The sequence below is a fragment of the Lycium barbarum genome, chromosome 3 (assembly GCF_019175385.1).
Source record: "Lycium barbarum isolate Lr01 chromosome 3, ASM1917538v2, whole genome shotgun sequence".
Taxonomy (NCBI): domain Eukaryota; kingdom Viridiplantae; phylum Streptophyta; class Magnoliopsida; order Solanales; family Solanaceae; genus Lycium; species Lycium barbarum.
This window is the reverse complement of record NC_083339.1, coordinates 1,673,817-1,693,663: the sequence shown is the minus strand read 5'-3', so window position 1 is coordinate 1,693,663 and position 19,847 is coordinate 1,673,817. Positions and strand designations below refer to the sequence as shown.

General features: G+C 37.3%; 4 protein-coding genes across 5 annotated transcripts; 2 read left to right on the top strand and 2 right to left on the bottom strand.

Moving 5' to 3' along the window:
* The first annotated feature begins 1,729 nt into the window (after window positions 1-1,729).
* On the top strand, window positions 1,730-7,163 carry LOC132629875 (APO protein 3, mitochondrial-like). Of its 2 annotated transcripts, none has more exons than XM_060345275.1 (3): window positions 1,730-3,165; window positions 5,546-5,976; window positions 6,151-7,163. In XM_060345275.1, the coding sequence occupies exons 1-3, from the start codon at window positions 2,804-2,806 to the stop codon at window positions 6,558-6,560; spliced, it is 1,203 nt and encodes a 400-aa protein (XP_060201258.1). In that variant the 5' UTR covers window positions 1,730-2,803; the 3' UTR covers window positions 6,561-7,163. The 2 variants fall into 2 exon arrangements, with proteins under 2 accessions (XP_060201258.1, XP_060201259.1); XM_060345276.1 differs by lacking the exon at window positions 1,730-3,165 and adding an exon at window positions 3,556-3,897.
* Window positions 7,164-8,313: 1,150 nt separating this feature from the next.
* Window positions 8,314-10,511, bottom strand: LOC132634007 (monodehydroascorbate reductase-like; the record flags this gene model as incomplete). The annotated part of the gene is made up of 4 exons (XM_060350338.1): window positions 8,314-8,891; window positions 9,574-9,714; window positions 10,155-10,280; window positions 10,365-10,511. Coding segments are annotated over 4 exons (735 nt in total), but the record flags the coding sequence as incomplete, so codon positions are not given.
* A 109-nt stretch (window positions 10,512-10,620) lies between these two features.
* Window positions 10,621-14,323, top strand: LOC132629873 (APO protein 3, mitochondrial-like). Its single transcript, XM_060345274.1, has 3 exons — window positions 10,621-11,058; window positions 12,706-13,136; window positions 13,311-14,323. The coding sequence occupies exons 1-3, from the start codon at window positions 10,697-10,699 to the stop codon at window positions 13,718-13,720; spliced, it is 1,203 nt and encodes a 400-aa protein (XP_060201257.1). The 5' UTR covers window positions 10,621-10,696; the 3' UTR covers window positions 13,721-14,323.
* Window positions 14,324-14,783: 460 nt separating this feature from the next.
* Window positions 14,784-19,735, bottom strand: LOC132629871 (monodehydroascorbate reductase-like). The gene is made up of 10 exons (XM_060345270.1): window positions 19,685-19,735; window positions 18,711-18,782; window positions 18,063-18,114; window positions 17,658-17,738; window positions 17,398-17,516; window positions 17,093-17,312; window positions 16,837-16,955; window positions 16,627-16,752; window positions 16,046-16,186; window positions 14,784-15,361 (listed from the first exon to the last, which is right to left on the bottom strand). Exons 1-10 carry the CDS (start codon window positions 19,718-19,720, stop codon window positions 15,041-15,043), a joined length of 1,287 nt encoding a protein of 428 aa, XP_060201253.1. The 5' UTR covers window positions 19,721-19,735; the 3' UTR covers window positions 14,784-15,040.
* Between the last annotated feature and the right edge of the window lie 112 nt (window positions 19,736-19,847).

The window sequence follows — 19,847 nt, the reverse complement described above, 5'->3', positions numbered from 1 at the left end:
ATAAACGGGTGTGCAAGCACTCAATTCGCTCCTAGTTATGTGGGGATCAGTTTTTTTTTAATATGGCCAATAAATGCAGCATTAGCTATAAAGAGATTATTTTATCTAATTGCTCTAACCTCGTAGTAGTATATTACGTGGGATTTAATACTAAAATTATTTTTCTAATCCCTCCCACCAAACTAGCCAAATTATCCCTTATTTACGAGACTAGATCTATTTTGATTCTTTAAATATGATCTTGAGTATCTTTAGTCCATCAATTTTGATAAAGTGGAGCATCTTTGGTCCAATTAAAAGAATGGACTTAAAACTTGGTCTTTAAATTTTGCCCCTCATATTTGAAATCTTTAAGTTTTACCCTTCGGCTAAACCCCATGGGTTCCAGGTTCGAACCCCCACACAGTCAAAATTTAAAAAAAAAATCGCAAGACAGAGTTTAAATTCGCTATGCCCCAACCGGCATACACTTGTGAAGGAATTATCAAAGTTATGCTGGACCCGGCATTGCCTTATGGGCAGACTTGGCATAAGTATGCCGGGTCCGGCATAACTTTGGTAATTCCTTCACAAGTTTATGTCGGATCCGGCATAAAAGTTAGCCCATTAAAAGTATGCCCCCAACGGCATAAACTTGTTAAGGAATTACCGAACTTATGCCGGTCCCGGCATACTTATGCCTTATGGGCAGACTTGGCATAAGTATGCCGGGTCCGGCATAACTTTGGTAATTCCTTCACAAGTTTATGCCTGGTCCGGCATAAAAGTTTGCCCATTAAAAGTATGCCCCCACCGGATGAGGGTACCTAGGAAGAATTTCATTGTCCTCCTTCCAATATTATTACAGAACTAAAAGGCTTCATGGTAAAAACTTTGTGCGTGGCCTCTTCCACTCATCGTTATGCAAATGCTGGCAACAATTATCATAGTGTTAATACTCATGAAAAACTAGACTTAGATATAATGGAACAAAATCACGACAACTACTCTTTTCTAACACTACCCCATAATATATCAACAAGAGCAGTTATAATATATCCAATACAGGAAATGTAGCAAAGAAAGTCTTTAGGCCACATTGACACAAAAATCACTTGAATTTTAATAGAGCATTTTGATGTCACTAAAAATCTGTAAAATGTTGACATGAGATCTCAAAGTTATGCCGGACCCGGCATAAACTTATGAAGGAATTACCAAAGTTATGCCGGACCCGACATACTTATACCAAGTCTGCCCATAAGGCATGAGTATGCCGGGTCCGGCATAACTTTGGTAATTCCTTCATAAGTTTATGCCGGGTCCGGCATACACGCGACCCAAACCTTGCCTTGCAGTTTTCTTTTTTAATTTATGCTTGAGCGGGGGTTCGAACTCAGAACCTCATGATTTCTGCGTGAACGTTCAGTGTTGCAATGCGAAGGACAAAAATTAAAGACCAGCAATATGAGGGGCATAATTTAAAGATCACAAATATGAGGGGCAAAATTTAAAGACCACCCAAAAGAAGGGCAATCCGCGCAAAAAAATGCTTAAAACTGAGGATGACTACCAAAAATTACTATTACAAATACGACACAACCGATCGGAAAAAACCGATTGACTTTCAAACTGACCGAAATATTGATCAAGTCGGTCTTTCTGATTCAAAATCTTTTTCTTTTTTAATAAAACCAATCGAACTTGATCAGTTTTTTTTTTTTTGGGCCAATAGCTGGAAAAATAAAAGATCGACTGAGCTATGTCGTTTAAATACTCTGCAAAAAATATTTTTTTTGTATAACCGTCCAAGCTAAGTCGATTTTTATCTTTAAAAATATATTTTGAGAAACAGGCCGAGCTTTTTGGTCAAAACTCCAATCAAACTTTTTAAATAAACCGAACTAAGAATAGACCAATTTTGGTCAGTCCTTTTTTTTATTATTATTATTTAATTTAAAATAATCTCTTTTATTTGAAAAAAAAAAAAAAACCGCTTACTTTAGTCTTAGCACTTGTAAATCTTTAGTATGCACACCAACTGTTTGTTAAAATGCCTAGCTGATGAATTCAAGAAATAAACTTTGAGAAATTTCAGTATTTCACATTATTTAGCTTAACAAATGTTTTCATAGGCGAGTTGGGTCGATCTTAAATCTTACACTAATATAATGGTTTCTCTTGTTTCATACCATTTTATTCTTTCTTAAGCTGCTCAACCCATCCGCACATCAACTGTTTGTTATAATTCCTAACTGAAAAATTCAAAATAAACTTGGAGAAATTTCAGTAGCACACATTATTTAGTCCTTCTCAGAGTATTAGTATTATTCTTGTTTATCATTACCTGTTGTTTCTTTAGCCTCGATTAGCTTATTATCTTGGTATTGTCTCTGCTGTCTCTTTTTCATCGTTCTTTGATCCGTGGGTCTATCAGAAACAACATATCTACCTTTTGAAACCCCACCTATAAGATCTTCGTAACCTCTACCCTCCCCAGACCCCACCCATGAGATTACACTGGGGTTTTTTTTATTGTTGTTGTTCACATTATTTAGCCCTTATCAGAGTATTAGTATTATTCTTGTTTATCACTACCTGTTGTTTCTTTAGCCTCGATTAGCTTATTATATTGTTGTGGTCTCTGCTGCCTCTTTTTCATCGTTCTTTGATCCGAAAGTCTATCAGAAACAACATATGTACCTTCTGAAACCCCACCTATAAGGTCTGCGTAACCTCTACCCTCCCCAGACCCCACCCGTGAGATTACACTGGATTTTTCATTGTTGTTGTTGTTGTTGTTCACATTATTTAGCCCGACGGAATGTTTCATAGGCTAGTTGGGTCAGCCTTAAATCTTCGTGGCAACGCAATATTGTCCACTATAAAGGAGCTAGGCAATGTTGGTCTATTGTATTCAAGTGCAACAGCATTGGAAGCGCTACCAAGAAAGCTGAAAAGGGCTGAAAAAAAGCCATGGGTGACGAATATTAATGAGCTTAAACGGAGAGGAAGAGTGGAGAAGGAAGAGAGAAAAGTGGTACGTGAAGTTGCATTAAGGCCACCTGAAAATGGGCTATTAGTTAAAGAGTTAATCCCAGTTGCTCATCAGGTCTTAGCTTCCAGAAGTCAGTTATTAGCTTGTGTTTCGAGGATTTCGGAGGAAATTCCTATTTATTTTTGCAGGTAAGATTCATTTTGCTTCCAAATCTTGCATTTAAGCTAACTTTCTTTCAACTAATCATATGTAAAACGGACCTAGGTTTTAGAACAGAAGCATGGAGAAAATATTCCGAATTTTAGGGTGTGTTTGGTATGAAGATAAGTGGTTTTCTTACTTATTTTCTTGTATTTGGTAAATAAGTAGGAAATATCGTCCAAAAAGTACTTGTATATAATCTAGACAAACTCTATAGAAGATGAGTTCGGGCATAGGGGTGTGGGTGTCGTGGGGATGGTATAAAGGGGTGGGGTTGTGGGTGTCGTGGGGATGGTATAAAGGGGTGGGTGTGTGGGTGTAGTGGGGATGGGGTATAAAGGGGTGGGGTTGGGGGTGGGTGGGGTATGTTGAAGGGTGGGGAGGAGCCAATCAATGTGGAGTGCAATAATATCCACTATAAAGGAGCTGGGCAATGTTGGTCCATTGTATTCAAGTGCAACAGCATTGGAAGCGCTGCCAAGAAATCTGAAAAGGGCTGAAAAAAAGCCATGGGTGACGAATATTAATGAGCTTAAACGGAGAGGAAGAGTGGACAAGCAAGAGAGAAAGGTGGTACGTGAAGTTGCATTAAGGCCACCTGAAAATGGGCTATTAGTTAAAGAGCTAATCCCAGTTGCTCATCAGGTCTTAGCTTCCAGAAGTCAGTTATTAGCTTGTGTTTCGAGAATTTCCGAGGAAATTCCAATATACTTTTGCAGGTAAGATTCATTTTGAAGTCCAAATCTTGCAATTTAAGCCAACTTTCTTGCAACTAATCATCAGAACAGAAGCATGAAGAAAATATGCTGAATCTTTAGCTAAGGGTGTGTTTGGTATGAAAGAAAATGATTTCTAGTGTTTGGTAAGTAAGCAAGAAAATATTATTCTAAAAGCATTTATATGTAATCTAGCAAAACACTATGGGGTTGGGATGGGGTGGGAGTGGGGGTTCGGGGATGGGATGGTCAAGGGTTGGGGGTTGGAGCGTTGGGAGGGTGGGGAGAAAGCTAAAAAGGGCTGAATAAAAATCATGTGTGACGAGTATTAATGAGCTTAAGCGGAGAGCAAGATTAGACAAGCAAGGGAGAAGGGTGGTACGTGAAGTTGCACTTAAACCACCTGAAAATGGGCTATTAGTTAAAGAGCTAATCCCAATTGCTCATCAGGTCTTAGCTTCCAGAAGTCAATTATTAGCTTGTGTTTCCAGGAGTTCGGAGGAAATTCCTATTTATTTTCGCAGGTAAGATTCATTTTGCATCCAAATCTTGCAATTTAAGCCAACTTTCTTGCAACTAATCATTAGAACAGAAGCATGGAGAAAATATGCTGAATATTCAGGATGTGTTTGGTGTGAAGGAAAATGTTTTCTTGGAAAACAAGTGAGTTTTTTTACTTATTTTCTAGTGTGTGGTAAGTAAGCAAAAAAATATTATCCCAAAAGCATTTATATGTGATCTAGCAAAAAACAATAGGGGTGGGGTAGGGTGGGGAGTGGGGGTTCGGGGGTGGCGGGGGAAGGTCAAGGGGTGGGGGTTGGTGGCGTTGGGTGGGCGGGGAGGAGACAATGAACTTGGAATGGCATTTATGGAACTTGCTTTCCCTACTTCTATTAAGGAAGTCATTTTCCTCATTTTTAAAAAACTTGTTTTCGTAGAGAAAATATTCTCCAAAATATTTTGACCAACCAAACAAGGGAAAATTGAAAGGCTGGACAAGCAAGAGAGAAGTGTGGTACGTGAAGTTGCACTAAGGCCACCGGAAAATGGGCTATTAGTTAAAGAGCTAATGCCAGTTGCTCATCAGGTCTTAGCTTCCGGAAGTCAATTATTAGCTTGTGTTTCCAGGATTTCGGAGGAAATTCCTATTTATTTTTGCAGAGAGAGATTCATTTTTGCATCCAAAACTTGCATTTGGCCAAATTTCGTGCAACTAATCAAATTTAAGCCGGAGAAAATATGCCAAATTTTAGCTGCTAAGCTTATCTAGCAGAGCATATCTTTGTGGTAGATTGAGAATTAGATTAATAATAGTCAAATGTGATATTCATTTTATAGTGAAAGAATTTTGTGAGTGAAAAGTAAAAACCACCAACTGTTATACTTCACAAATAGTCTCAACTTCAAATTCTCTATTTTAAGTTGAAGTATATTATAATGAACCACATAGTTAAGTAATTTGCAAATAAGATTTCAAGTTGAAGTTGAAATAATGAAGTAATTTGTATTGACAAATTGTAAGTACTGAAATGAAATAGACTTGAAAATAGAGCGTAATAGATGGAACATTCTCAGCTACTCACTATGAAATTCAATTGTTCAAAAAGTGAGGCATGCATGACTATGTTGTGATCTCTATGCTTTTGTGCAGCTTCTGTAGCGAAGTTCATGTCGGTCATCCACCACATAAGATTAGAACTTGCGATGTTAGCGGCAGTCAGAAGAACAAAGAGCATACATGGCAAAGAGGGGATGCAGAGCATATAGTACCTGTTGTAGAATCTTTTCATCTCTATGACAGGTTGGGAAGAGCTGTTTCACATAATGAGCGACTTGAAGTTGATCGCATCCCAGCCCTCGTGGAATTGTGCATTCAGGCTGGTGTGGATTTACCTGAATACCCAACCCGAAGAAGGAAGTTCCCCATTTACCGGGTTGCTGGAAAACTCTTAGATTTTGAGAAGAGGTTTCCAAAGGATGATTTGTCCTGGAAGGACATAGAAACTTCTAAGTCTAAGGAAACTATGAAGAAACTCAGTGGAGATGGAAAATATTTGAATTTACACTATGATGACATAAAAGGTTCGTCTTTATGTTACTACAGTTTTTTCTCTTATAATTGTTGCCGTTTTCAATTTGGATTTTCCTATGTTGAAATACATCCCAAGTAATTTCCTCTCATGAGCTTCAAGTATGTAAAAGAATTACTATTTCTGATGGTATGACGAACCTTCTAGTTTGATATCATTTCTCCAGGATTCGCCATGCGAGGAATTGAAGCCTGGGAGATTATGCGTACCGGAGCCATACAGCTCATGCAAAAGTATCCCGTTCAAACATGTGGATATTGTCCTGAGGTGCAAGTTGGGCCAAAGGGTCATAGGGTTAGACAATGTCAAGCCTTCAAGCACCAGATGAGGGATGGACAGCATGGTTGGCAAGAGGCAACAATAGATGATCTTCTCTCCACTGTATATGTTTGGCATGTCCGAAACCCGCATGCTGGTGACCTTTTGGTTGATTCTTTGAAGAGGTATTATGGAAAGTTACCTGCGGTCGTTGAACTGTTTAATCAAGCTGGAGCACAGGTCGGAGATGATTACCATTGCATGATGAGGGAAGATGTTGCAGTTCCTGGACTAGATGAAGAAAAATTGGTAGTATAAAGCTATGAGATGCTGGCCTATATATTTGTAGATTATTTGAGTTCCTGGCAGAGATGTGCTCGTACCTTATGGCAAAAAGTTAATAGGCTGTTTAGAGTCCAAAACATGAAGAGGAGAGAGCTCAAAATTAATGCTGGGACATATTTACTGTTCATTTATCTATTAGATTACCTCCGAAGGTGATGAGAAAGCATCCCATAGAGGAGGTTGGTGGTTTCTTTTAATGTTTTAAGCTTCACTTGTAATGTGAAAGCCGCATTGTTATACAGTTATACATGCAGAGGCAGAGGAGAAACAAGATTAGACTGAAGGGTTATTGGTTTGGTGGCTGCTGCTGAGGATAAACCAACACGAGATCGATTCTGTGATTTTGTTGCGAGGGCTCGTTTACTGTTAGGACAACAATAGATTCTGGCAATTGGAACTTCAACAGTTCAATTTCTTGTTGAAATACAACTTTTTTCTTGCCTTTAGAATTAAGACAACGTGTAGTAGTTACAATTATGCAAAGTAAACAATAGTTTCACATTTACCTTTAGGATGTCGTGAATATATGTAAAAGTGCTCTTTGTGTTAAACGTAAATCAACTTACATTAAATGGATTTGACGCTTCCAATTTCTAAATATATATTTTTATGCTATGGTAATTTATATCTTTTTCAATGGATAGAATATGCAAAACCCGTATGCAAAAAACTTTAAGAGAGGTATGGATCAAAGAAGACTAAATAATATGTTCACGTGTATTAACAAGGTGTCAGTTCATTTCACTTATATTTGGTTTATTAGTCCTCCTTTTCAATTTATGTGGTATAATTAACTAGGTATGAAGTCTATAAAAGCATGCAATTAAGGGTAAAATGTGAATTGTAAAGTTAAATTAGATTTAAATGTAGAAAGGCGTCATTTTTTTTTTTCGGAAAAGGTCCAAAAATACCCCTAACATATTGAAAAAGGCTCATAAATACCTTCCTTCCACCTTTTGGTCTAAAAATACCCTTAAGGTTTGTTTTTGGCTCAAATATACCCCTCAACCTATTGAAAAAGGCTCATAAATACCCTCCTTCCACCTTTTGGTCTAAAAATACCCTTAAGGTTTGTTTTTGGCTCAAATATACCCCTCAGATTTTTTAAAGTCGGATTTTAAAAAAAAAAAACTGGATTTTTTTTTTAAAATCTGGAAATTTTTTTTTAAATCTGGATTTTTTTTTTAAATCTAGATTTTTTTTTAAATCTGGATTTTTATTGACCAATTACGGAATTTTTTAAAAAATCTGATTTTTTTTTTAAATTATGGAATTTTATTATTGACCAATTACGGAATTTTTAAATTACGGAATTTTTAAAAAATTCCAGATTTAAAAAAAAATCTGATTTTAAAAAATCTGAGGGGTATATTTGAGCCAAAAATAAACCTTAAGGGTATTTTTAGACCAAAAGGTGGAAGAAGGGTATTTATGAGCCTTTTTCAATAGGTTGAGGGGTATATTTGAACCAAAAACAAACCTTAAGGATATTTTTAGACCAAAAGGTGGAAGGAGAATATTTATGAGCCTTTTTCAATAGGTTAAGAGTATTTTTGGACCTTTTCCGTCATTTTCTTTTTTGGATGGACTAATAAGAAGATAGTGTCACATAAATTGCACGGAGGGAGCAGTTAGTGCCACATAAATTGCATGGAGGGAGCAGCAATCACTTGGAACGTAACCAAAGTGATTAACTACGTATTTTTATTCAATAAGCATAACAAAATCAAGCAAATAGATGCTCATATTTTCTGGGCAAGAGTATCGCACAAACCATAGCATCCAACATTCCGTTATTTACAGAGATGTCACTCCTTAAGGTATATGTATATGCCTTACAAGGGTAATCTTCTGCAACTAAACTCAGATAAAGAAGTATCATATTTAACCAATCAACCAGCCACGTAAAAATGTCAAACGACAACAACATTGTATAGAAGCAGAAACTTCAAAGGGCTGTTTTAAATCCAATATATGTAGCAATTAGATCTTTGAAGCAAAGCTGAGGCCCTCCTGTGCCAATTGATCCAAGCTAGCAACGGGTTGAACTTTTGCAACTTTAGCAATTGCCTTGTTCTCTTCAGGAGAACCGCTCTCAAGGAATGCACCAACGATCTTTCCGTCTTTGATCCAGTATGTTCCAAACTTGTGAGTTGCAGAGTTGGGATCAGCATCACCAAAGAGGACTGTTTCTCCTACGTTGTCACCATAGAATTGCCAAGACAAATCGAAAGCACGGGAGTAGAAATATGGAAGGTAGTCATATTCATCGACAGACTTCCCTTGCTCACCGGCAAAAATTGCCTGCACAATAAACATACAAAACATTAATATTTTTCCTTCATAGAAAACATGAAGTTCGGGAATTGTAAGTTGTGACTACATTTGACTGAGTTGATTGACAGAGTAGAAAGACACTAGCACACAGCCGAAATTCAAAATGGAATATGAGGTAATGCACTGTAATTCTGATAGAGACAAGAACAGACAGCTTTTAGCTCGACAAGGAAAACCAATGCACGTTTCCTTATCAACAAGTTCAAAGATTACCACTATTTGATACAGAGTAGTAACATTAATAATTTTACTTCATAAGAAAAGGTGATTGACAGAGTCGAAAGACACTGGCACATTGCAGAAATCTGTTCTAAGAAGTCACACAGTGGAAGCAAAATACGGGAAAAAGATCTGCAGAACTCAAGAATACTTGGACAGTATAAACCTTGAAAAGGACGACCGGTGTTGAGTGTAATTTAAGGTTGTACTTCACATATTTGTACTCATTCTATAAAAAATATACACAGGAGAGTTTTTCAGTATTTGAACACCCTAATCTACACGTGCAGTGAGCTTCAAACATCCAGTTTATGTCATAAGAGTTGAGTCATCGACTCATAGTTGCCCAGTAAAGAATAACATATTATACGTAGGATGATAATATAGCACTTCCATTAACATTGGAAAGCATCAGGGAGCTGTCACATACCTTGACAGCTTGCTCAGCAGATTTGCGAGAATGATCAACATGTTCAACTCTTCTAATATCACCATACATTTTCATAGGAAAAGTCGCAACATCACCCACAGCGTACACATTGGGTACACTTGTTTTGAAGAACGCATCTGTCTGCAAAATAGAAGCCTCAGCATAAGTACTGCAGTTCAGTAAGTTCGAATGGAACATGACATAATGCATTAATTCTGATATAAACAAACAGCTTATAGCTCGACGAGCACACAGCTTTGGTTCGACAAGAAAACTATGCTGTTTCCTTATCTACAAGTTCAAGGATTTCCACTATTTGATCCAATTTCTCATGCATGATTGCTTCATTTCTTTGTGTTGCCTGAAGCAGCACCAGAATTTCTGGAATCCATTGATCTATTCCTTCAATGAATCACTCAGTTGCTCTCAATTACTTTTGAAGCTTATACTGAACTATTTAAATATTTTTGGTCCATTATGCAGAAATATTTAATGATTTAACCATGAATATGATAAAATTATCGAAAAGCATGCAAGTCAGAACTTATTAGAAGGATGAGTACTGAACGGTGAACACACACCTTAATTCCTCCCTTCTCCTCTTCAACTTGGCCTTTGAATAGCGTCGTGAGTGGTTTTGCTCCGACTCCTACGACTACTAGGTCGGCTTCCAGAACTCTCCCATCTTTAAGTTTGACTTCCTTCACCTGCAAATTGGAAACAAGAATGCTGTGAGGTAATGCTCTAAAGCTCCACAAGATTTCTCAAAATGGTGCAGTCTTGAGAAAAACCTCTCCATTTGGATGTGTATCAAACCCAACAGCCACTGTACCCTTGATGATATTGACTCCCTTGTTTTTATAATAACCTTCATAGAATGCAGCTATGCCCTCTGTGAAAAGCCGAGGCACTGCAAAAGCATAAGGATTACAGTAAGATTAGAATACAGTAAAGCAGGACAATATATTTCTCCATAATTGACTATCATGAACCAGTTTAACGTTTCCTGTTATGCATGCAGTGCGGGATTAGAAGCAATTTACTCCCCAGACCCCACCCGTGAGATTACACTGGATTTTTCATTGTTGTTGTTGTTGTTGTTCACATTATTTAGCCCGACGGAATGTTTCATAGGTTAGTTGGGTCAGCCTTAAATCTTCGTGGCAACGCAATATTATCCACTATAAAGGAGCTAGGCAATGTTGGTCTATTGTATTCAAGTGCAACAGCATTGGAAGCGCTACCTAGAAAGCTGAAAAGGGCTGAAAAAAAGCCATGGGTGACGAATATTAATGAGCTTAAGCGGAGAGGAAGAGTGGAGAAGGAAGAGAGAAAGGTGGTACGTGAAGTTGCATTAAGGCCACCTGAAAATGGGCTATTAGTTAAAGAGCTAATCCCAGTTGCTCATCAGGTCTTAGCTTCCAGAAGTCAGTTATTAGCTTGTGTTTCGAGAATTTCCGAGGAAATTCCAATATACTTTTGCAGGTAAGATTCATTTTGAAGTCCAAATCTTGCAATTTAAGCCAACTTTCTTGCAACTAATCATCAGAACAGAAGCATGAAGAAAATATGCTGAATCTTTAGCTAAGGGTGTGTTTGGTATGAAAGAAAATGATTTCTAGTGTTTGGTAAGTAAGCAAGAAAATATTATTCTAAAAACATTTATATGTAATCTAGCAAAACACTATGGGGTTGGGATGGGGTGGGAGTGGGGGTTCGGGGATGGGATGGTCAAGGGGTGGGGGTTGGAGCGTTGGGAGGGTGGGGAGAAAGCTAAAAAGGGCTGAAAAAAAATCATGTGTGACGAGTATTAATGAGCTTAAGCGGAGAGCAAGATTAGACAAGCAAGAGAGAAGGGTGGTAAGTGAAGTTGCACTTAAACCACCTGAAAATGGGCTATTAGTTAAAGAGCTAATCCCAATTGCTCATCAGGTCTTAGCTTCCAGAAGTCAATTATTAGCTTGTGTTTCCAGGAGTTCGGAGGAAATTCCTATTTATTTTCGCAGGTAAGATTCATTTTGCATCCAAATCTTGCAATTTAAGCCAACTTTCTTGCAACTAATCATTAGAACAGAAGCATGGAGAAAATATGCTGAATATTCAGGATGTGTTTGGTGTGAAGGAAAATGTTTTCTTGGAAAACAAGTGAGTTTTTTTACTTATTTTCTAGTGTGTGGTAAGTAAGCAAAAAATATTATCCCAAAAGCATTTATATGTGATCTAGCAAAAAACAATAGGGGTGGGGTAGGGTGGGGAGTGGGGGTTCGGGGGTGGCGGGGGAAGGTCAAGGGGTGGGGGTTGGTGGCGTTGGGTGGGCGGGGAGGAGACAATGAACTTGGAATGGCATTTATGGAACTTGCTTTCCCTACTTCTATTAAGGAAGTCATTTTCCTCATTTTTAAAAAACTTGTTTTCGTAGAGAAAATATTCTCCAAAATATTTTGACCAACCAAACAAGGGAAAATTGAAAGGCTGGACAAGCAAGAGAGAAGTGTGGTACGTGAAGTTGCACTAAGGCCACCGGAAAATGGGCTATTAGTTAAAGAGCTAATGCCAGTTGCTCATCAGGTCTTAGCTTCCGGAAGTCAATTATTAGCTTGTGTTTCCAGGATTTCGGAGGAAATTCCTATTTATTTTTGCGGAGAGAGATTCATTTTTGCATCCAAAACTTGCATTTGGCCAAATTTCGTGCAACTAATCAAATTTAAGCCGGAGAAAATATGCCAAATTTTAGCTGCTAAGCTTATCTAGCAGAGCATATCTTTGTGGTAGATTGAGAATTAGATTAATAATAGTCAAATGTGATATTCATTTTATAGTGAAAGAATTTTGTGAGTGAAAAGTAAAAACCACCAACTGTTATACTTCACAAATAGTCTCAACTTCAAATTCTCTATTTTAAGTTGAAGTATATTATAATGAACCACATAGTTAAGTAATTTGCAAATAAGATTTCAAGTTGAAGTTGAAATAATGAAGTAATTTGTATTGACAAATTGTAAGTACTGAAATGAAATAGACTTGAAAATAGAGCGTAATAGATGGAACATTCTCAGCTACTCACTATGAAATTCAATTGTTCAAAAAGTGAGGCATGCATGACTATGTTGTGATCTCTATGCTTTTGTGCAGCTTCTGTAGCGAAGTTCATGTCGGTCATCCACCACATAAGATTAGAACTTGCGATGTTAGCGGCAGTCAGAAGAACAAAGAGCATACATGGCAAAGAGGGGATGCAGAGCATATAGTACCTGTTGTAGAATCTTTTCATCTCTATGACAGGTTGGGAAGAGCTGTTTCACATAATGAGCGACTTGAAGTTGATCGCATCCCAGCCCTCGTGGAATTGTGCATTCAGGCTGGTGTGGATTTACCTGAATACCCAACCCGAAGAAGGAAGTTCCCCATTTACCGGGTTGCTGGAAAACTCTTAGATTTTGAGAAGAGGTTTCCAAAGGATGATTTGTCCTGGAAGGACATAGAAACTTCTAAGTCTAAGGAAACTATGAAGAAACTCAGTGGAGATGGAAAATATTTGAATTTACACTATGATGACATAAAAGGTTCGTCTTTATGTTACTACAGTTTTTTCTCTTATAATTGTTGCCGTTTTCAATTTGGATTTTCCTATGTTGAAATACATCCCAAGTAATTTCCTCTCATGAGCTTCAAGTATGTAAAAGAATTACTATTTCTGATGGTATGACGAACCTTCTAGTTTGATATCATTTCTCCAGGATTCGCCATGCGAGGAATTGAAGCCTGGGAGATTATGCGTACCGGAGCCATACAGCTCATGCAAAAGTATCCCGTTCAAACATGTGGATATTGTCCTGAGGTGCAAGTTGGGCCAAAGGGTCATAGGGTTAGACAATGTCAAGCCTTCAAGCACCAGATGAGGGATGGACAGCATGGTTGGCAAGAGGCAACAATAGATGATCTTCTCTCCACTGTATATGTTTGGCATGTCCGAAACCCGCATGCTGGTGACCTTTTGGTTGATTCTTTGAAGAGGTATTATGGAAAGTTACCTGCGGTCGTTGAACTGTTTAATCAAGCTGGAGCACAGGTCGGAGATGATTACCATTGCATGATGAGGGAAGATGTTGCAGTTCCTGGACTAGATGAAGAAAAATTGGTAGTATAAAGCTATGAGATGCTGGCCTATATATTTGTAGATTATTTGAGTTCCTGGCAGAGATGTGCTCGTACCTTATGGCAAAAAGTTAATAGGCTGTTTAGAGTCCAAAACATGAAGAGGAGAGAGCTCAAAATTAATGCTGGGACATATTTACTGTTCATTTATCTATTAGATTACCTCCGAAGGTGATGAGAAAGCATCCCATAGAGGAGGTTGGTGGTTTCTTTTAATGTTTTAAGCTTCACTTGTAATGTGAAAGCCGCATTGTTATACAGTTATACATGCAGAGGCAGAGGAGAAACAAGATTAGACTGAAGGGTTGTTGGTTTGGTGGCTGCTGCTGAGGATAAACCAACACGAGATCGATTCTGTGATTTTGTTGCGAGGGCTCGTTTACTGTTAAGACAACCATAGATTCTGGCAATTGGAACTTCAACAGTTCAATTTCTTGTTGAAATACAACTTTTTTCTTGCCTTGAGAATTAAGACAACGTGTAGTAGTTACAATTATGCAAAGTAAACAATAGTTTCACATTTACCTTTAGGATGTCGTGAATATATGTAAAAGTGCTCTTTGTGTTAAACGTAAATCAACTTACATTAAATGGATTTGACGCTTCCAATTTCTAAATATATATTTTTATGCTATGGTAATTTATATCTTTTTCAATGGATAGAATATGCAAAACCCGTATGCAAAAAACTTTAAGAGAGGTATGGATCAAAGAAGACTAAATAATATGTTCACGTGTATTAACAAGGTGTCAGTTCATTTCACTTATATTTGGTTTATTAGTCCTCCTTTTCAATTTATGTGGTATAATTAATTAGGTATGAAGTCTATAAAAGCATGCAATTAAGGGTAAAATGTGAATTGTAAAGTTAAATTAGATCTAAATGTAGAAAGGCGTCATTTTTTTTTTGGATCGGACTAATAAGAAGAGAGTGCCACATAAATTGCACGGAGGGAGCAGTTAGTGCCACATAAATTGCATGGAGGGAGCAGCAATCACTTGGAACATAACCAAAGTGATTAACTACGTATTTTCATTCAATAAGCATAACAAAATCAAGCAAATAGATGCTCATATTTTCTGGGCAAGAGTATCTCACAAACCATAGCATCCAACATTCCGTTATTTACAGAGATGTCACTCCTTAAGGTATATATATATGCCTTACAAGGGTAATCTTCTGCAACTAAACTCAGATAAAGAAATATCATATTTAGCCAATCAACCAGCCACGTAAAAATGTCAAACGACAACAACATTGTATAGAAGCAGAAACTTCAAAGGGCTGTTTTAAATCCAATATATGTAGCAATTAGATCTTTGAAGCAAAGCTGAGGCCCTCCTGTGCCAATTGATCCAAGCTAGCAACGGGTTGAACTTTTGCAACTTTAGCAATTGCCTTGTTCTCTTCAGGAGAACCGCTCTCAAGGAATGCACCAACGATCTTTCCGTCTTTGATCCAGTATGTTCCAAACTTGTGAGTTGCAGAGTTGGGATCAGCATCACCAAAGAGGACTGTTTCTCCTACGTTGTCACCATAGAATTGCCAAGACAAATCGAAAGCACGGGAGTAGAAATATGGAAGGTAGTCATATTCATCGACAGACTTCCCTTGCTCACTGGCAAAAATTGCCTGCACAATAAACATACAAAACATTAATATTTTTACTTCATAGAAAACATGAAGTTCGGGAATTGTAAGTTGTGACTACATTTGACTGAGTTGATTGACAGAGTAGAAAGACACTAGCACACAGCAGAAGTTCAAAATGGAATATGAGGTAATGCACTGTAATTCTGATAGAGACAAGAACAGACAGCTTTTAGCTCGACAAGGAAAACCAATGTGTGTTTCCTTATCAACAAGTTCAAAGATTATCACTATTTGATACAGAGTAGTAACATTAATAATTTTACTTCATAAGAAAAGGTGATTGACAGAGTCGAAAGACACTGGCACAGTGCAGAAATCTGTTCTAAGAAGTCACACAGTGGAAGCAAAATACGGGAAAAAGATCTGCATAACTCAAGAATACTTGGACAGTATGAACCTTGAAAAAGACGACCTGTGTTGAGTATAATTTAAGGTTGTACTTCACATATTTGTACTCATGCTATAACAAATATACACAGAAGAGAGTTTTTCAGTATTTGAACACCCTAATCTACACGTGCAGTGAGCTTCAAACATCCAGTTTATGTCATAAGAGTTGAGTCATAGACTCATAGTTGCCCAGTAAAGAATAACATATTATACGTAGGATGATAATATAGCACTTCCATTAACATTGGAAAGCATCAGGGAGCTGTCACATACCTTGACAGCTTGCTCAGCAGATTTGCGAGAATGATCAACATGTTCAACTCTTCTAATATCACCGTACATTTTCATAGGAAAAGTCGCAACATCACCCACAGCGTACACATCGGGTACACTTGTTTTGAAGAACGCATCTGTCTGCAAAATAGAAGCCTCAGCGTAAGTACTGCAGTTCAGTAAGTTCGAATGGAACATGACATAATGCATTAATTCTGATATAAACAAACAGCTTATAGCTCGACGAGCACACAGCTTTGGTTCGACAAGAAAACTATGCTGTTTCCTTATCTACAAGTTCAAGGATTTCCACTATTTGATCCAATTTCTCATGCATGATTGCTTCATTTCTTTGTGTTGCCTGAAGCAGCACCAGAATTTCTGGAATCCATTGATCTATTCCTTCAATGAATCATCTCAGTTGCTCTCAATAACTTTTGAAGCTTATACTGAACTATTTAAATATTTTTGGTCCATTATGCAGAAATATTTAATGATTAACCATGAATATGATAAAATTATCGAAAAGCATGCAAGTCAGAACTTATTAGAAGGATGAGTACTGAACGGTGAACACACACCTTAATTCCTCCCTTCTCCTCTTCAACTTGGCCTTTGAATAGCGTCGTGAGTGGTTTTGCTCCGACTCCTACGACTACTAGGTCGGCTTCCAGAACTCTGCCATCTTTAAGTTTGACTTCCTTCACCTGCAAATTGGAAACAAGAATGCTGTGAAGTAATGCTCTAAAGCTCCACAAGATTTCTCAAAATGGTGCAGTCTTGAGAAAAACCTCTCCATTTGGATGTGTATCAAACCCAACAGCCACTGTACCCTTGATGATATTGACTCCCTTGTTTTTATAATAACCTTCATAGAATGCAGCTATGCCCTCTGTGAAAAGCCGAGGCACTGCAAAAGCATAAGGATTACAGTAAGATTAGAATACAGTAAAGCAGGACAATATATTTCTCCATAATTGACTATCATGAAACAGTTTAACGTTTCCTGTTATGCATGCAGTGCGGGATTAGAAGCAATTTACTCACTGCACCATGGTTCTGGGTAAACCATACTGACTTCAATGTTGTTCAGTCTCATTACAGCACTAAGCTCAAGACCAATGTACCCTCCCCCAACAATTACAGCCTTTCCGTTTTTCTTAGCTTTTAATGCTTCCACAAGCTTATCAGCATCATCAATTTCTCTCAAGTAGAAGATGTTCTTGGAATCAGCACCTTGTACACCAAAATCTGACAACTTCAAAACCTGAACAGACACAAAACAAGAAGTTACTGAACTGGCCGATGACAAAAAGTAATAACACACACAACCACAGTTCAATGAGACTCACAGTGGATCCAGTTGCGATAACAAGTGTTTCATATTTAAAAGATTCCCCAGCTGCACTAACAAGAGTCTTTGAAGCAAGATCTGCTTTCACTATTTCTGTACTCAGTATCAACGATATGCCTGCAAGACGAGACCATATGATTCACTAGGGATTCATAACAGAAGTGTCTTCAACAAGATATACGACCATTATGTAAAGTTGACGGAAGTCATGCATGATCATATGTCTGCAAATAATGCATAACACAAAGAAATTATTACCTTTCTCTGCATACCACTCAGGAAGCAGTCTCTCTCCTCCACTTCCAACGCACACATGAAACCCTGGGAGTCTAGCAGCTCCTGGTAGATAATAAGATGTTAGGAAAGAGGTTTTCTGGTACCAGGTCAATTACATGAGAGAATAAATGTCCAGCAGCTTTTCGACATAGCTTTTTATGCCAAATCATGCTCAAACTATTTTTCAATTTTTTTGTTTTTTCTCGTTGCTGGTAGGTGAATAATAATTCTATAAGGAAAAAAAAAAATCTAATGTGTGTACAAGGACTTTAACTGTGAAAAAGATATATGCATTTTCTGTAATCCTATCTAATACAACTTTTGTTCAAGTCCATACAGCCACAGACTACAATCAAAATTAACTATCCAAGGAAAGAGAAGACTTGCCTTCAGGAAAAAGGTATGCCTTGCTAAGTGCAGGACGTTCATAAGGAGCCACCTGAGGTACAAAAAACAATTTTAGCAATCAGATCAAGTCTTACCACTATTTTACTGAAAGAAGGAAAGTTTGTCAGATACAAATCAGAAGGAATGGGTGTTAGAGTGGATAAGTTGCAGAAAACCATACAAAAGAGAGAGAGAGAGAGAGAGAGAGAGAGAGAGAGGCATAGCCTAGCGCACTATGTACAACAGAGGTGAGATCAGGAACTCCAAAAGCGAAGAAGTTACACAAATGTATAAGTAAATGGTAGAGGATTAGGAACTTTTTCTTCCTAGTTGACAAACATATATCAAAGGGACACTAACATTCTTGCATATCAGCTATGAAACCGTGGATGAATAGTATTTGGCAATTCACAAGCATAACCTGATGAAAAATTAGCTTATAACATCAACATAACAGAATTTTAGAGATTGTTATAGATAGAAATTAATTGGAATACCAAGGAAAAATCTAGAGACCAATGATACATGATATTAACCAGAAGTCAAAATGAATGTTCCCTTCTCCAAAATGAAGTACACACAAGCAGCAATACAACTATGATTTACAATTGTATTAGTGAAGGCAAGAAAACGATTCAAAATACTTACCGCCTCTTTGGAAATAATAGCTAATTCCCCAGGCTTAACTCCCTGTTTCACAAATTCTCTAGCAGCATACCCCTGCAAATGCAACCAAACTTGTTCAATTCATTTACAACCATGTGTTCTAAAATCTGAATGCATACAACAAGATTTGTTCCTACAAGAGTTCAGAAACACAACTAGAACATTTTGAGGAGTTGTTATAATCCTTTATTTCAGCCAATTCCTAATAATTATGCCATATCTCTTACTCCCGATATTTCCAAAAGACAACAGGTTAGGCTCTACATTTTCAAATCACTTTGTACTCAATACCTCCAACTCCATTATAAAGCAGCTCAATTTCAACAGCAAACCAAAATAATGAAGGAGATAAACTTACCTAACAACACTCTAGCGCTAACACTCCAGAACATAACAATTGATCATTGAAAAATAAAGGAGGAACACACACACATAAATTGTATGTGCGGATATGTGTCGGTGTCTACATGTATTATCACTTCGTACTCAAAGCCTCTAACTCCATTTCGAAGCAGATCGACTATTCAAGAGCAGATCAAAATATTGAAAGGAGATAAACAACATTATCACTTTCAGACTCCATAATCTAACAATTTACTATCAAAATAGAAAGGAAAACCTGTATTTATGTATGTATAGAACCGTGCGCCACAGTCCCTCAAGGATTTCTATTATGAGAAGAAAAAAATATATATATATACATCTATCTGTGTGTATGTATATCAGTGTATGGGTTGTGTATATGTGTACACATGCAGAAAGCAAAAGGTCATTCACTATGCTAACTTCCAGATCTACTGTGAACTATATAGAACATCAAAAATTCTCAGACAAAATCATCAAAAAACAATCCAAATCAGTTTGTACTCAAAGCCTCCAACTCCATTTTGAAGCAATGCAATTTCAACAGCACACCAATATAATATATTTCCTATCTAGAGGGATCAAAAACACACATTTAAACTAATTGAAGATAAATTGTACTGAGCCATATACTTATAATCAAGGGATCAAAAGTGCTATTATCCCAATCATTAACATATGTATTTCTTCCAGGTATTAACATAGAAATACACAATTATTATTATAATAAAATAGTTTAATAAAAGAGAAAACCCA

Excerpts from the sequence above, each read along its gene's own strand:
- LOC132629875 (XM_060345275.1), top strand. The coding sequence starts at position 2,804 with ATGTTTCATAGGCTAGTTGGGTCAGCCTTAAATCTTCGTGGCAACGCA. Across the intron at positions 3,166-5,545 it reads ATTCCTATTTATTTTTGCAG|CTTCTGTAGCGAAGTTCATG; the intron begins GTAAGATTCATT and ends GCTTTTGTGCAG. Across the intron at positions 5,977-6,150 it reads ACACTATGATGACATAAAAG|GATTCGCCATGCGAGGAATT; the intron begins GTTCGTCTTTAT and ends TCATTTCTCCAG.
- LOC132629873 (XM_060345274.1), top strand. The coding sequence starts at position 10,697 with ATGTTTCATAGGTTAGTTGGGTCAGCCTTAAATCTTCGTGGCAACGCA. Across the intron at positions 11,059-12,705 it reads ATTCCAATATACTTTTGCAG|CTTCTGTAGCGAAGTTCATG; the intron begins GTAAGATTCATT and ends GCTTTTGTGCAG. Across the intron at positions 13,137-13,310 it reads ACACTATGATGACATAAAAG|GATTCGCCATGCGAGGAATT; the intron begins GTTCGTCTTTAT and ends TCATTTCTCCAG.
- LOC132629871 (XM_060345270.1), bottom strand. The coding sequence starts at position 19,720 with ATGGCTCAGTACAATTTATCTTCAATTAGTTTAAAT. Across the intron at positions 18,115-18,710 it reads CTATTATTTCCAAAGAGGCG|GTGGCTCCTTATGAACGTCC; the intron begins GTAAGTATTTTG and ends TTTGTACCTCAG. Across the intron at positions 15,362-16,045 it reads CTGCTGAGCAAGCTGTCAAG|GCAATTTTTGCCAGTGAGCA; the intron begins GTATGTGACAGC and ends TTTATTGTGCAG.